Source organism: Vigna unguiculata, chromosome 1 (genome assembly GCF_004118075.2).
Source record: "Vigna unguiculata cultivar IT97K-499-35 chromosome 1, ASM411807v1, whole genome shotgun sequence".
NCBI lineage: Eukaryota > Viridiplantae > Streptophyta > Magnoliopsida > Fabales > Fabaceae > Vigna > Vigna unguiculata.
In genome coordinates, this window is record NC_040279.1 from 37644373 (window position 1) to 37661270 (window position 16898).

General features: G+C 31.2%; 2 protein-coding genes across 2 annotated transcripts; one reads left to right on the forward strand and one right to left on the reverse strand.

The window, feature by feature from the left end:
- The first annotated feature begins 3587 nt into the window (after positions 1–3587).
- Positions 3588–7453, forward strand: LOC114191619 (boron transporter 1-like). The gene is given in 13 exon segments (XM_028080917.1): positions 3588–3716; positions 3814–3872; positions 3875–3895; positions 3982–4174; positions 4286–4424; positions 4567–4732; positions 4831–4997; positions 5091–5264; positions 5440–5535; positions 5635–5772; positions 5856–6181; positions 6273–6540; positions 6847–7453. Coding segments are annotated over 13 exon segments (2169 nt in total). The 5' UTR covers positions 3588–3612; the 3' UTR covers positions 7165–7453.
- Positions 7454–14272: 6819 nt separating this feature from the next.
- Positions 14273–14886, reverse strand: LOC114162330 (protein NIM1-INTERACTING 1). The gene has a single exon (XM_028046185.1). The coding sequence runs from the start codon at positions 14767–14769 to the stop codon at positions 14398–14400; it is 372 nt and encodes a 123-aa protein (XP_027901986.1). The 5' UTR covers positions 14770–14886; the 3' UTR covers positions 14273–14397.
- Positions 14887–16898: the final 2012 nt, after the last annotated feature.

A 16898-nucleotide genomic window follows, 5' to 3' on the forward strand; every position in this document is an offset into this window, starting at 1 on the left:
AAATAGATATAGATTATTTACTGCTTCAAATTATATAAATTAATAATTCAATTCTTTTAAACTATAATATTATCTAATCATATTTGAATAATTTAAATTTTTTATTTATTTCTTTGTTAACTAATGTTTATTATAAAATAGTAAGTTGAACCGACTATTTTTAGTTCAACACACGAATCAAATTGATTTCCTTTGTCGTGTTGTGCATATGTTATTAAACCACTAATTAAATATAATATTTTCTAAAAATTTTAATCATTCTACTAGTTTTAATTTGATATTTAGACTAATTTAATTTTGTAATTTTACCACCTCTGTGAATTTTACTTAACAAACTAGTATATTATTCAAATACTTCAAATATTACTTTGTATTTAAAAAAATACTGGAAACCTCGTTGTTTATTTATAAATTATTGATGTAATATTAATATAGGTTATGGTGCAAAAACATCTGCATAAAAAGGTAGATATAAACATCAGAATTTTTTTAGTAATTATATTCATCGAAAGTTTTTAGATAACTTTTCTTATTACCATAACTAGATAACTTTCAATTGTTCCAGAATGAATGTCATAAAGGCTCACTCAAACAAACACTTATTGAAGAGAAACGCGTGAAAACAACTTCTGCAAACGCGAAATGTCGATGATGTTGACCAATGAACACCTTTATTTTCTCCTTTTGCAGAGAATGAAGATTGTTAATCATAATTAACAAAAGTGTGATGAGCCCAAAAAGCCCAACGCTATTTGCACAATGAAAAAGTTAGAGAAAAAATATATATAATAAATGATTTTGTATTTGCAAGTTGCAATTTTTTTGCTTCACGACAACGAATCTCTCTTGAGAATGGAGTTCATCGCAGAGACTTTCATGCTCGTGCATGAATGAATCGCTTCATGACCTACTAAAGCTGTTAATACTGCTACTTTATTAATACGTCTGAAACAGGTATTGGTCCCATATCTTAGCATGATGCCACATTATAAACATTAAATATGTGTGACTCAATGTTCTGTGTAACATTGTACTCCATATCATTATTATTCTTCATCAAATAAAGAATTTTATATAATAAACATTTTGTTTTTCTTTGAACCAAGTCCTGTTAGTATTATTTTATTTTAAAATAAACAAGTAAAGGACGCATTTGAACTAAAAATAAAAGTATAAAACTTAAAGTCTCCCTCAAATAATTAACAATAATTAGATTGAAAATTTATAAAGTGCTCCCACTTAATGAATTAAAAGAATCCACAACATTTCAAGTTTGTTAACGGGTTGACTTAAAAATTATATAAAATAATTTAGGGTTAAATATGTTTTTTATCTCTTAACTTTCAGTCAATTTTGAAATTAATTCATTTTGAAATTTTGGACCAATTTAGTCATTCATCTTTCGAAATATGTGAATTTAGTCATTTTAATCAAATTTTGTTAGGTTTATTTAATATTTCGTAAACATTTCAGAATTGTATTTGAATTATTTATAATGTTTGACATATTTTTACTTTAATATTAAGTCAAATACTATTATGAAACGCGTTTGAAATGTCAAATAAACTTAATAAAATTTGGTTAAAAGAACTAAATCTATGTCTTTCGAAAGACAAAGGACTAAACTGGTCTAAAGTTTCAAAATAGACTAATTTCAAATTTCACTAAGAGTTAAGGACCAAAAACATATTTAATCAAAAATCTATTCAAAAATATTGTTCTATGATCCTGAATTTTATTTTGTTTTATAAAGTTATGAGTGTAAAAGTAGTTACTTTTAATATTTGTACAGAAATATCTTGTAGGGTACTAGTGATTTGCTTGATAATATTAAGAGTTTTATTTTTATTTTTATTTTTTTACATTTTGAATATAAAAAAATTTAACTACAAAACCATGTAATGTAAATAATTTGTTTTCTTCATTCTAGTCTTGTTTTTGCTATAGTTGATTGGAATCCAACACATGATTATTCTTTTACATCAAGATGTATAATGAAGTCAAGGTTTTCATCTTATGACCAGAATCGTTAAATGTGTGTATGTACGAACCAATGAAAAACAGTGACAACCATTTGAACGTAACATTTTATGAGTTTACTTGGCAAGGAATGCTAATATCCCGGAACAAACCTTTATGCATGACACCATTAGTTGTCAAATTTCCAAAATCACATGGCTAAACAAAATATATACTATACTATACACCCTCACCTAGGTTTTTAATAACATATTCAAATTTCCAATATTGTGTCGAGAGCAATTTCAAGACAAGTTTGATATACGGAGAAGTTTAATGTTGCTTTCTTCAATTTAATAATCAAAGTCATAGCCATTACCAACAACAACCAATCATCCTAAATTGTTTAACCGTTGAGTGTAAAGTAGCCCCAACCAAATTAAACTCATAATCAACAACCTAAGCATAATTAATCTCTTAACTACAGCACATTCCACTCCTTTAGAATTTTTTACTGGTAATGAATTTGCTTTTGTCCATGTTAAGGTGCCTAGTTTAATGCATTCTTCAACACAACGCAAACAATCATGTACTCACCCAAATAGATCGAATAATAGACTTAAAAAAATGGCATAGTCAACTAAATGGGTTGCTATATACTCAACGACTCATACTAATATAGATAAATACGTTAATGATTTAGTGAGCTAATCCAATCCGACTCACTTTTTAGCGAGTAAACAAAATTCAAATCTCGGATTGATAGGGTGAACTAGATTCTAGATGAACCGGGTCAAAAATCAATCCGTATTAAAATTTGTAAAAATATTTCATCCCAATCCAACCCGTGATGAGTCGAGTTGGCTCGCGAGTTCCATCCATTTTCACACCAAATGTTTGATGTGTTTTAAAGTCACTAATTACCGTAACTTTTTTAGACATTATCTTATAAGTTAAGGAGGGCATGGCGTAAGTTACTACTTTCTGTAAAGGATTCAATCTGTACTTCTTTTTATGAACTCTGCATTTTGTTGAACGATGTGGGACCAGATTATTTTTTGATGCTGACTTTTGGAAAAAAAGCATTGAAGGAGTGTTGATGATGATGAAGCTGGAAAGATTGGACTGATCTGTATTTACATTTTACAAGCGAAGTCAGTGGCACACACACACACACACTGCTTTCCACACCAAATCTACCTCCATTTGTTTCTTGAATACTTTGCCTTTTTAAAGCTTATAAATACTCCACCCTCACACACATTGTTGTTATTAGGAAGCACTCGAGAAGAATACAATACAATACAACTTGCTCTTTGTTGGTGTTAACCAATAAGAGCATCTATCCCGAGTTCCAAACCCTGCTTTTGGTACAGCTGGATTCTTGGCATATTCACACACCATTCAATCTCTCACTCTCCCATATGTCTCCACAGGCCAAACTGCACTGTTCATGCTAAATTCTTGTTTTCTTTGTCCCCACATTCTTCCATTTTCCTCCCTCGCTTTGCCTCTGATTGCGCCTTGTCAAGAAATCTAGCCAAAACAAATTGGAAACAACAAAAATCATGTAAACTACACATTGTTGCTTTCTGATTGGCAGTGTTATTTGGAAGTCTATATTGATTCCCTTTTGACCCTTTGGAAGAAGATATGGAAGAAACATTTGTACCCTTTGAAGGAATCAAGAATGATCTCCGAGGAAGGTTGATGTGCTACAAGCAAGATTGGACGGGTGGATTCAAAGCAGGTTTAAGGTATGTATATATATATATTGCTGATCTTGTTTAGCTACTAGTGGGGACATGTATTCAAAGATTTCAATGTTTCTCAAATTTTTACATCCCTTTACAGGATTTGGGCTCCCACCACATACATATTCTTTGCTTCAGCAATACCAGTCATTTCATTCGGGAACAACTAGAGCGAGACACTGGTACAGAATATTCTACCTTTAATGTACTCTTCTTTCTCATCAGAAAGAAAATAATATAAAGCGTGCCTGTTGTTTTTCACTTGCAGACGGTGTTCTAACTGCTGTTCAAACATTGGCATCCACTTCGATATGTGGCATCATACACTCAATCCTTGGAGGTCAACCTTTGCTGATTTTAGGAGTGGCAGAACCTACCGTCATCATGTACACATTCATGTTCAATTTTGCAAAAGAGAGACCAGAGTTGGGCCGGGATTTGTTTCTGGCATGGACTGGATGGTGAATATGTTTTTGTTTATTTATGTATTTGTTTTTACGACATTCTAGTACCATTCATCAAATCCTGGTTTAACATTGTCCCTTTTTTTTTCCTTTCACCTGATTCTGTAGGGTATGTGTCTGGACTGCGGTGTTGCTATTTCTCCTGGCCATCTTGGGAGCTTGCTCTATAATCAACAGGTTTACCCGTATTGCAGGAGAGTTATTTGGCATGCTTATTGCAATGCTCTTCATGCAGCAAGCTATCAAAGTAAGATCAGTCATCGAAGTTTACCTTGTCATTCATTTGTTGTTATTGCTTGATTCTAAGAATTCAAATCATATATTAGTACCTGAATTAGCAATGCACTTTGGACAAATTAATTTAAAACCCTGCTGTCGTAATTGCTCAGGGACTCGTGGATGAGTTTCGCATACCACAACGAGAAAATCCAAAATCAATTCAGTTCTTACCTTCATGGAGGTTTGCTAACGGGATGTTTGCTCTAGTTCTTTCGTTTGGCCTTCTCCTCACTGCACTAAGAAGCAGAAAGGCTAGGTCATGGCGTTATGGTAGTGGTAAGTGTTTGTCACAATGTCATAGACAAATTACAATTCCAAAACCTTAAATTTTTTAGGTGAGGACTATGACATCTGAAACAATTAATCTGTTACAGGTTGGCTTCGCAGCCTAATAGCAGACTATGGTGTGCCACTTATGGTCCTAGTTTGGACAGGTGTGTCCTACCTGCCTTCTGGAAGTGTTCCACAAGGTATTCCAAGGCGCCTTTTCAGCCCGAATCCATGGTCACCGGGTGCATATGAGAATTGGACTGTGGTCAAGGCATGTAAATCAACTGCTTGTTCTTTAATTCTCCATTTTTTTACTCACAAATGGACTTCTGATAAAAGTACTTAATTGTTATGAATATAACAGGATATGGTTCATGTTCCTGTTGTCTACATAATTGGAGCATTTATCCCAGCCACCATGATTGCTGTGCTTTATTACTTTGACCACAGTGTAGCATCACAGCTTTCCCAGCAGAAGGAGTTCAATTTGAGGAAGCCATCTTCTTACCATTACGACTTGCTCCTTTTGGGATTTTTGGTGAGCCAGTTCTTCGTGTTCCTTCCTCGCTTAACTTTAATTCGTCGTATTTAATACTTAATGGCTAAACTCTCATGCACTCACTACTTTAAAATCTTTAATTGTTATGTAGTACATACTTACATTTAATTGAATGATTATTCTTCTAAAGGCAATTTTTTTTTCTGGAGGGAAGACCTTAATGTGTGGCCTTATTGGAATTCCTCCAGCAAATGGAGTCATACCACAGTCTCCAATGCACACAAAGAGTCTTGCAACTCTTAAACATCAGGTAATCAAATCAGTGTTTCTGTCAATTTGTTCCTAATTAATTTATAATTTTAAGCACTATATCAACAAGTCACACTAAAAAAGAGCAATGGTGGTGCAGTTGCTTCGGAACAAACTGGTGGTAGCCGCACGAAAAAGTATGGGAAAGAATGCTAGTTTAGGACAGTTATATGGAAACATGGTAGAAGCCTACCATCAAATGCAGACGCCTCTTATTTACCAGGATCCCTCTGCTCGAGTAAGAATGCTAACTTTCTTCTTATCCTTGAAGTATTAGAACATGACATAATGTTATTTATGTCACTATGTTATTATGATCAGGCACAAGGACTAAAAGAACTTAAAGAATCAACTATTCAAGCAGCTACTAGTATGGGAAGCATGGATGCCCCGGTAGATGAGACTATATTTGACGTTGAGAAAGAAATAGACGATTTGCTGCCTGTGGAGGTTAAGGAACAGCGGCTGAGTAACTTGTTTCAAGCAATAATGGTGGGAGGATGCGTTGCAGCCATGCCTGTCCTCAAGAAAATACCAACCTCAGTCCTTTGGGGCTATTTTGCCTTCATGGCCATTGAAAGTTTGCCAGGAAACCAATTCTGGGAAAGGATCTTATTGCTCTTCACTGCTCCAAGCAGAAGATACAAGTAAGAAAAACTTGTATTTCTTTTATCCTTCTACTGTTCAATCCTCTGTTCCATGGCTCTTATCATCAACAAATTTCTTCTTTGAGTGCAGGGTTCTTGAGGATTACCATGCTACTTTTGTAGAAACAGTTCCTTTCAAGACAATAGCAACATTCACCATTTTCCAAACCATCTACCTTCTTGTATGTTTTGGACTAACATGGGTTCCTATCGCGGGGGTCATGTTCCCTATGATGATCATGCTCTTAGTTCCGGTAAGACAGTACTTTCTCCCCAAATTTTTCAAGGGGGCACACCTTCAAGACTTGGATGCAGCAGCGTATGAAGAGCAAACAGCTTTGCCATTCAACCTTGCAACAGTACGATTTCTTTTCGTATACAACAAGCTTAGCTTAAATTTATGATAAGCAAAACTTATATACACACTCTCCTGTGTTTTAAGTACTGTTTTTAAACCATAAAGTGAAGATTCACTTTGATTATCAACATAATAAAGGTTAACACAGATTACTAAGATTAAAACTTCAATTCTGATTGAAGAACAACGCTAAAAACATCAATCGAATTACATATAAGTTGTCTTTTATGATAATCCACATTTGAGTGACTGTTATATATGTTTTTGTGGATACATTTACTTATATTCGATTCAACTGTCCTAACAGCAATCAGAGTTTGGAGGTGGTGCTTCTCATGTTGGAGAAGGTGAGATCCTAGATGAAGTTATCACAAGAAGCCGTGGCGAGTTTAGGCACACTAGCAGTCCAAAGATCACAAGCTCCACCCCAACACCAAGAACTGATCCTAAAAGCCATCTAAGCCCACGTCTCTCATTTAGTTCACGAGTGGGTGAGCTCAAAACTGAGCAAAGTCCTCGATCTGGTGCAAGGGGTCCCCTCAGTCCAAAAGCTGGTGAAGTGAGACTATCAAATCTGGGAAGAACACCTCTTAATCCAGATTCAAAACAGCAGGACCACAACTAAGTATTAATCATAGAAGATTTCAGTCGTATGTCTTAGAAGGACTATTTAGGAGGCTTATTTCTTGCTACTTTTCCATTCTAGTTTGTTCTTTAATTTTTCTTGTCATGGTTGTAACTTGTAAAGTCCTTTTCCTTGTCCCGTATACGACAGATATGAGATATGTAACCAAAGTGTGCCGCTTTCCTAAGTCAATTGTACCAGTGAATGTTACTATATTTGTGCAAATGTATATCATCATCACAAGTTTGCTTCAATAAATTGTGACTAGTTTGAGTCTTGTCTTATTTCAGATGGGTTATTTTCTACAACTGGATTTTATGATTCATATCCCTCCATTGCTTAGTATACTAATACTTCTCTTCAAATTCAGAGAAGAATCTACTCTAAGGAATTTCAAGCATGGGTTAAAAATAACTAAGATAACTAACCAGTATATAAATAAAAAGATCCATAAATTTAAGATTTTAAGTCGAAAGTAGTATGCTGATCTTTTATATCATGACTTATTGATACCTAATCTCTGTGTCTCTCATTGTAAAAAAATCTTACAGTGGTATCATAGCCACTGTAAGAATGACTATAGAAAGGAATGAATTCTAGTCCAATAGCATGGCATGAAGATAACCATGTGAGTGGTGTTTATGTCCTCTTTGTGTGTGGACTAAATTTTGGGGTAACGTTTTTGGTGATAGCAGTGTGGTGAAATCAATAAGATTCATGTTTTATTATTGGTGGTCAAAAGGGCTATCATTACAAAATGAAAACGAGAAGAGTTTACTTGGGAAAAGAGGCTTTTAAAAGGGGTGGAGAAAAAGCAAAAAGAAGAGTCCGTGAGCAGAATCGATTTCCGATCGCACATCCAAAGAAAAAGAAGAGGGTGGTGGCTCGCTCACATCGTCAACTTCAGGAAGTAGTAGCGTGGAGAAACAAGCAATGGTAATGTTTTATGCTATTCTACTGTTCCATGGTGGGGTTCATTCATTCATTTTGTTTAAAGAGGTAACATCTCTGTCTAATGATTCCAAGATCTCTGTCGTTTGAGTACAATCACCAAAAAGCTCTGAAATAATAACGTAACATCCAGTTATAAAGACAAAACAGAAGTGGCTTTGCATCACCCATTGGGGGCATAATTAAACCAGAATTGGATTATTCAAGAAATGACACCTCAGTTGACCATGGACCACTACAAGAGGCTTTGTAAGATGTGAAGTTGTCAAAAATCATTTGAAAGTAACACTGTCGAAATTTGAGACCACACAAGGCTGGCACCCCTTCAAGCCACCAAATCCCAGTGCTTCATCATCCTCAAATTACACATACAAACAAAACAGCACTGAGATTTTGACACATCTTGTTTTAGCACAAACACTAGTTATAGAAAAAGTGTTGCAACATGAAATGTGTAACTATAAAGAGCAGATAAGTTGTCACCTATCTATAGAAACAGTGAGTCACAAAGTTAAAGAGAGCCACACACACATGCACGACATTTAATGCAGCTCAGTGTGCATACCAGTTATAGGTAGAAATCAGAGTCAACTTTCTTTTTTGGATCTATGGTATCTGTTTTGGGGTAACTGGAAAATACAGAGACACAATGAGTTGTGACATGGTCCCGCTAGTAGTTCGTTCCAGTGCTACCAACAAAAGGGTTGGTAACTACATCATCGGTTCAACTTTAGTTTATGAGAAAGTTAAGTTTTTTAACATTTTGAGGAAAACTATTTCGATGATGAATTTTAAGAATTTGTTTAGATTGTTGTCTGGTAGAATGAAATGGAGTAAGCTAGTCTCCTTGGGTGAAAGTAGTGTTGAAAAGATTGGTGATGATAATTATGCAAGAGAGAGAAAATAAGGAAGGTGCAGAACTCTGTGAGTCTAAAAAAAAACAGTTTTAGGTTCGTAATGGCGAAGAGAAATAATGCTTCACATGGTGTTGTCTTTTGGTAAGAGAATATAGTGCCTTAAAACGAAATAACTTTTCATAGAAGAATAAAATCTTTGTACTTGTATCTTTTTCATGAATACGCGTTTATCAAACAAAACAAATTTTCATATTTATATTTTTACATCGAAAAACTATCCTATGAATTTATTTTTTATTCACGTATTTTACCTCCTGATGTGATTTAGTGTGAATTATTGATTCTTTTAAAAAAAAAAAAGTGATACATTAATCAATGGTCTATACTAAACTACTTCAGAAACTTAAGGATGGAAGTCAAAAAATAAAGTCATAGTATTATTTTCCTTTTACATTTATAATGTAAATACAATTAAAAATCCAGTTATTCAAATATCAAATTTCATTTGGTTCTGATACCACAATTAGATCTTTCGAGATAAGATTATCGAAAAATACAACACCAATGAAATATGAGTTTATGACATCATTTCTAACTTAAAATCTTAAAGATAATGAAAGTATATGTCCTCATTTTTTTTCTAAATGTAACACTTACACTCTTAATAGTGTGAGAGGAGATCCATTTTTTTTTAAATTACAATTATTTCTAGAAAATAAAATATTTCTTTAATTGAAAAAAATCCCCCCATACCAACCTTGTCTCTGTAGATTACTTAAATTGAAAAGTGAAAGAAGTAATTCCAATAATTAGATTAGGTAGGAATATGTGTCATAATGAAAAAAATATATCATTTTATGTCCATCTTTTATTATCCGGAATCGTTATGCTTATTTGAAGCAAAATCATGTTTCAGGATTATATGTAACTGATGTAATAAATTATGAAAGAAATAAGAAGAATATTTTTTTTCTTCTTAGTAACTGCTGTAAGAAAAAAAATCTTAGTAACTATAACTTGTAATGGATATAAATGAATTTTATAAAAGAAAAATAATATTTTTTAGCTTCTGAATTGTCAATTAAAGCTCAAAGTATTTCTACTTTCGTCCCACTGTTTTAAAAATTCATTATATTTTTAAAAATTATGAGGGATTTATACTTTAAAATCTAAGGATCAAATTCAGCAGTAAAAATACAGTCGAATCACATTTAGTTAAAACCATAAGAATTTAAAAACGTTTTTTGTAAAGAAAAAGGCATGTGGCATGTTCAGTTTATTGAAAGGCCCAACTAAAGTTAAAGAAAAATTAAAAATGTATCTGCTTTCAATTTTTAGTTAACTCCAATTATTGACTAAGTTTTGTCTTAATTTGTCTTGAAAAATGAAGACAACGAAGAGCTATTTTGCAAACTCAATTTACAAGAAGTTTAATCAAATTTAAATTTATAGATTTTAGTCCATGTACTAAATCATTAAAAATGTCACTCACTTGTTGAAATCACTGGACATTAATTAAATTGATAAGAAGAGATTTTAATTATATATGCGAGGGACAATTACTTATATTATTAAAGTTTTAACAGAACATTAAACATAAGGATGTCAACGGGACGGGTAGGGTACGGGTAATAATTCTCCCGTACCCTACCCACTGGATAAATATTCGCCCCGTATCCGTGTCCATATCCGTCGGGTATCCGTTATGCGGGTACCCGTCTATTTTTTCATATTTGCGGGTATCTACGGGTACCCGCGGGTATTTACAAAAATAATTTAAAAAATAAATATTTAACCATAATTAGTGTTTGGATCAACAAGTTCACTTTCCCCGATTGATTGTTGAAAAACAAACAAATAAAAAATCACTATCAATTTATATCGTAGTTTATTTTGAATAAAATATTAAAAAAATTACTAACTTCATCAATGTCCACCTCTTGCAACATTGTATAAAGTTTCATGTTGTCCAATTTTAATCTAGAAGAGCCTTAAAACATAAGAAGTTTAGTAAACATTTCTAACAATCACTTAATTAAAATACATAAGTAAAAGTGTTAATTTCATTACCTTCCATCTTGGTCCATAACCAGTCTTAGAGACACATAAATGTCTCCACATTATCTGGAAGTAATTTACTCCTTTGTCGGGTAAGAATTTGACCACCATTATTGAATGAAGACTCATGATGTTTTTTACTAATATATATATATATATATATATATATATATATATATATATATATATATATATATTATATATATATATAAGGGTATTTTTCTGAATTAAAGTTTAGCGGGTACAGGTATCCACGGGTACGAATACTATGATACACGTACCCGCCCCGTTAACATGCGGGTATCAAAAATACCCGTATCCACAGGTAACATGTATCCATTTTTAATATCTATTTCTTACCCGTCGCGGGTTTTATCCGCGGATACCCGCTGGTACGGATATTTTTGACATCTCTAATTAAACATGGTATAATACTAGAAAATAAATAAGTTTGCTGAAATATAAAATGAAGTTTGAAGTTTTAAATAAGTAATTCTCTTTCCTAATATACATGATAGTTATTTTCTAAGGGTTACATTATTTCAAAAGTTAAATATAAACCCTTTCTATTTTTATTTTTCTTGTTACACATTAGTGTGCACGTTCAATTAATTAAACTATGAATTTGTTGGGTATGTTCTGTTTTTGTTTTCATGATTCGTTTTCTTTGTCTATATCAAGTGTACTCCATTCAACTGAAACACGTAAACAATAGATACATATTCTCCTAATAAAAAAAATTCATTCCCAGCTTTCCTTTTAAAGTTTATTGTATTTTGGAAGAACAAATTATTTTATTCATGGATTAGATTTTGACTATACAATGTAAAGCAAATATGCAACTTCGGGCTTCTGTGGTTGAGGACAATACACAAAGCCGAATGAAGAGATTTTCATAATGCAGCCCATTTGTTGATATTTCTCTTACCACCACCCATGCTTTCTTTCTGCACCTCCATAAATGTTAAATCATACTTTAGCTTGGCTAAAAACTGTCCCTTCCATAATATGAGCTTGATCCATCGGGTCAATTCACAGGCCCGTAAAAATAACGTGGAGCAGGTTATGATAATGAATTCACAGATTCACATTGGCCCACGGTTCATGCGGGTTAGCCCGTAAGTTCGCATAAATAAAAAATAATAATAACAAAAAATAAAAAAATTGTTCTTGTGTATATTAGATACTTTTTTTATGAATTCTTGTATTAACATTTCAAATTTTTATATGATTGAAAAATACAAGTATTATGTATTTTTTACTGTGTTAAAATTTAAAGAATAGACGTGTATGTCATAGTACGAACATGATGAAAATGTTAAATTATCAATTTATCATCAAATTCCTCCAAAGTCTTTGCTTAATTTTGTGAATTTCTTAAAGTTTTCTAATTTTTTGAACATTAAAACTCTTATCATAAAAATTTAAAAAAATAAAACAAAAGCAAACTGGTCAGCAAGCCCATAGTTATCCAGGAAGGGCCAAACATTTCAGCCCACGTTGGGACGAAGCAGATTAGCCTACATTGTGCGGACCAAATGTGAGCCGAACCTAAACATGTCGAGCTAACCCACATTGTCGCTCCTAGTTTGCTTCTACACATATGAAACTTAATTAGGTATCTACAGGGTTAATTTTGTCTTTTACACCTTTCAAACTCTTAGAAAATAATTCTCTTTTATTTCGGGTCAAGCATGCTTACATGGTATCCTTATTCGACCAAAAACGTCATAATTATTGCATAAAAATAAAACTTTTTACTTAAAAAAAGTGGAGAAATGCATGTATCCAATTATAATGTTTCTAAGTGCATAATTTGTACAATTCAAAATGATAGCGTGAATAAATATTTATAAGTTTGATATGATTGTAGAAGAGACTAGAAAGATATAGGGAAAATAATTAGAAAACAAAAATCTTACATGAAGTGGTAAGAACGAGAAATTGTCTGCTATATGGGTCCTACGGTTTTAGTAACCACCAACACCAAAGTTTCTCAATTTCTCATCACAAACTCACTTCCTTACAACCACCGGTCCTTTTTTTTTTTTAACAAACTTAAATATTAACTCTTTTTTCTTTTTCATAAATGGTACATACGTTTTTACATTATTATCTAATCATAAATTATGATGTATGATAGATTTAGTAGGCTTAAGTATTCTTAATTGAATTTCGTTAAGAAAAAATAGTTTTGAGAGCAAAATTTTGGTATTTTTTAATTGAATTTTTGTAGTTTAATTTTTAATTAATTGAGTTATAATAAAATTATTACATTGTTTTGTTATCTTGCTTATTTATTTTTATGTATTGTGTGAAATGTAAAATTTTATAGTTAATATAAAATAATATTAGGTAATAAAAATTATTTATCGTCCTACATTAATTTTAATGTAATTTTATATTAATTACAAAATCTCATATTTTTATTGACACATGAATACATCCAAGTAGAATAGTAAAACAAGATAACTTCATCAATTAACGACAAAAATAAAATTATATAGATTTAATTAAAAAATATAAATTTTGAATAGTTAATATATATAAAACTTCTTTGATAAATTATAATTCTTCAAATATAACTTCTTCATCAAAATCATAAAATATCAACAAAAAGTAGATATAAATTTGAAATATTGATTCAATCCGAATCACTTTAAATTCAATTGAATAAAATTTAAATATATTAATTAGATGACGAATTAAACACATTGAAGTGATTATTTTTGGTGATTTATTTTCTTCAAAACTGATGTGATGTGATGTGACTCAGTTTGCGAGACTTTAAATTAAGGTATATTTAACCATCAATGACACAAGATTCAAGAATAAACTGATTATTATGTACACATATACATTCGATTTAGTTTTTTCTTTTACACATAAAAAAACGATAATAACTAATCATATTTACTGATGTGTCAATCATGTAATATGAGTTGGATAGAGACTTTTTACCAACACATCGATCACTTCTCATTTTAACCTGAAAATAGTTTGTTTATGCCACTTTAAAATACAAGCATAAAATGTAAACTGATTAATTAATATAATTAACAACCACAATTATGATTATATATGCTTTACAGATGTTGGTACAGGTTTAAGGCTGAAGAGAATATAAATTTCTCTATGATTGCCTTCCGTGTCTTTATTTCTTTGTACAATAAAGAAAGAACAAAAGGAAAGATAGAAAAGAAAAGCAATGGTTTTAGAGGAGTAAAATTTAAACAAAAGTGTTTTAAAATAATTAAAATCAAATTTAAGACATTTAAAAAAAAATATTTACAGAAATATTATAATGTTGAGATTCATAGATGGAGAAGTTATGGAAGAAAAAGGGTAAAACAATAAGGATGAGGTATTAGAGAGCGAGGTTGAGATCGAGAGAGTTATGATGCAGGTGATGTTGGTCGTTCTTACGTTGTTTGCGAGTGGTACGAGGCGAAGGAGATGCAGTTGATGGAGTTGTGAAATGCAAAGGTTGTTGTCCTCTGAATTCAACCTCGTTTGTGAAATCTTCCCACTCGAATGATGGCACCCAACCACTGTGTTGCTCTGTCGCCATTTTCTTCTTCTTCTCACTCTTCTCTATTTCCTCCAACTCCTTTCGTCTCCGATCACGCGCGTCTCGGAACCTCCGCAGAAGCGCGTAAAACTCCTCCATCTTCATCATCTCTTCTTCTTCTTCTTCTTCCTTCTCCTCGTCTTTTCTCTTTCTCTTTTTGTCTTCCATGAATCTGCGTAATATATAACAGGAAAACCAGAGTTAACTAACAGAAAGAAAGAACATAAGAAGAAGGAAGAAGAGAATGAAAACAATGTGTACGTCCTGGTAGAGAGAGGGATAGTAGTTGGCAACTGCCAAATTGGAAACTTATACTATGTTTTCCTTTTATAACATCGGCATCATCAAATAGAATAAAAATAATAAATATTTTTATCCACTTTTAATTTATTATTTTAATTATTTTTAGATGATCACGTCATATTATTAAAAAAATAAAATTAATTAATTAAAAAGTGAATAAAATAATAAGTTAGAAATAGAAACAATAGATTAAAATATCGTTATCTTGAAATAAAGTACGTCCAGTACATAATTTAAAATATTAACTTTAAAATAGGATTTGCCACTCAGAATTTTGAATTGTGTTTTATATGTTTAATAGAAAGTTGATTGAGACATTCATCCCGTATTCTAAGAAGTTTTTTTCTTGAATTTGTTTTTAAGAATTAAGATATTTATAAGTAAAGGGAGTTAATAACCTACATCTATTTAGTTAATTTGATTTAGATATGTTGCAATGTGATGAATAATGTGGATTGATGTTTAAATTTATTTAATTTGAAGATACATGAGGTTTTGGTTTATCTGAAGTATAGCTGTTTTTGAATCTAAATGAAATTTGGATTATAAAAATGTTAGATGAAGTTAGAAGGTTTTGAATGTAAAATTGGTGTATTTTGATTATTGAATCATATGAGGATGGATATACTTATTTAAGTTATATTGTTGCATTTATTATAAAATTGTTGATAAAATGGTATATTTTCATTTTCATTGTGTATATGCTTTCATATAAAAGAACTAGTATGGTGCCATAGAGCTAAGATTTCTATACCAAAATTATTTAGAAAAAATTAAAAAGAAAATGTCAATTTTTACTAATACATGTTTAATATAAATATTAAATATCGTCGAGTTATATTAAAATATCATGAGATGGTATAATGAGATTTATATGTTAAAATGTGTCAATTGCAATTTGTCATGTAATACATATTATTTTTACTTGAGAATGTGTAATGATGTAAATTATCTATATATATATATATATATATATATATATATATATATATATTGAATTATACTTCTCTATATCCTATTTAAATATTAGTTATTTTTTATGTAGTTTTATGATTTTTTTTTGTGATGATTGGATTGGTAATATAATAATGGTATAGTGCAACTCGGTATAATAATTTATGAGAGATGTAAAAGATTTTAATGTGTTTTTGCTAATTTTTATTTTAAAATGGTAGACACATATTTTTCTTTAAAACTCAGATATTTACAGGATATAATTATTGTAAGTTAGTAAATGCTAATTTAGAATAGAATAAAGTGAGGATATGATTTGGTATTTTTCTCTTTTTTGCAATAATATATTGGAATTGAGTGCTTAGGTATTTTCCCATATTTGGTTGGACAGAAGAGAAGGGCATAACAGTAAAGTGAAAGATTGGGTGTGGTGTGAATTGGAGTCACGTCACCGTATTAATGACGCAGATGATGATGTTAAAATGTGAGACACGCAACAACTTAAACAGAACACAATGCCACATAAATGGTTCTTTCTGATACCTGACGTATAATTTTTCACGTCACTGTTTTTTTTCTACCTTGTCCCGGGTGTGATGCGTTTCTTTTTGTAATATTTTTTTTTACAAAAATAATGAATTAATTATATTTAGAGTTGTTAAAATAGGTAACATATTAACCGCTTATCACGGTTGATTATTTAGTGAATTAACTTAATTTAGATTATTTAACGAGTCAAACAAATTTAAATTTGATCTGGTCTATCACGGGTTAATGGATTAAACTAGTTGACTAACAGTTCACTTAATTAAAAAAATACAAATTTTTAATTTTTTTTCAGTCAAAACTAAATTATAATTCTAATTAAAATCTAAATAAATTTTAATACAATCCAAATACAAACCAAAATCACAAAAATACAAATTATCTATGTTGCTAAAAAAATAATCTAACATGACCCAAATGTAAAATCCAATTTAACAAAAAACACTTATGTGACTCTTTATTTGTGGGTTTGCTCACCAACCCGGCTCAACCCG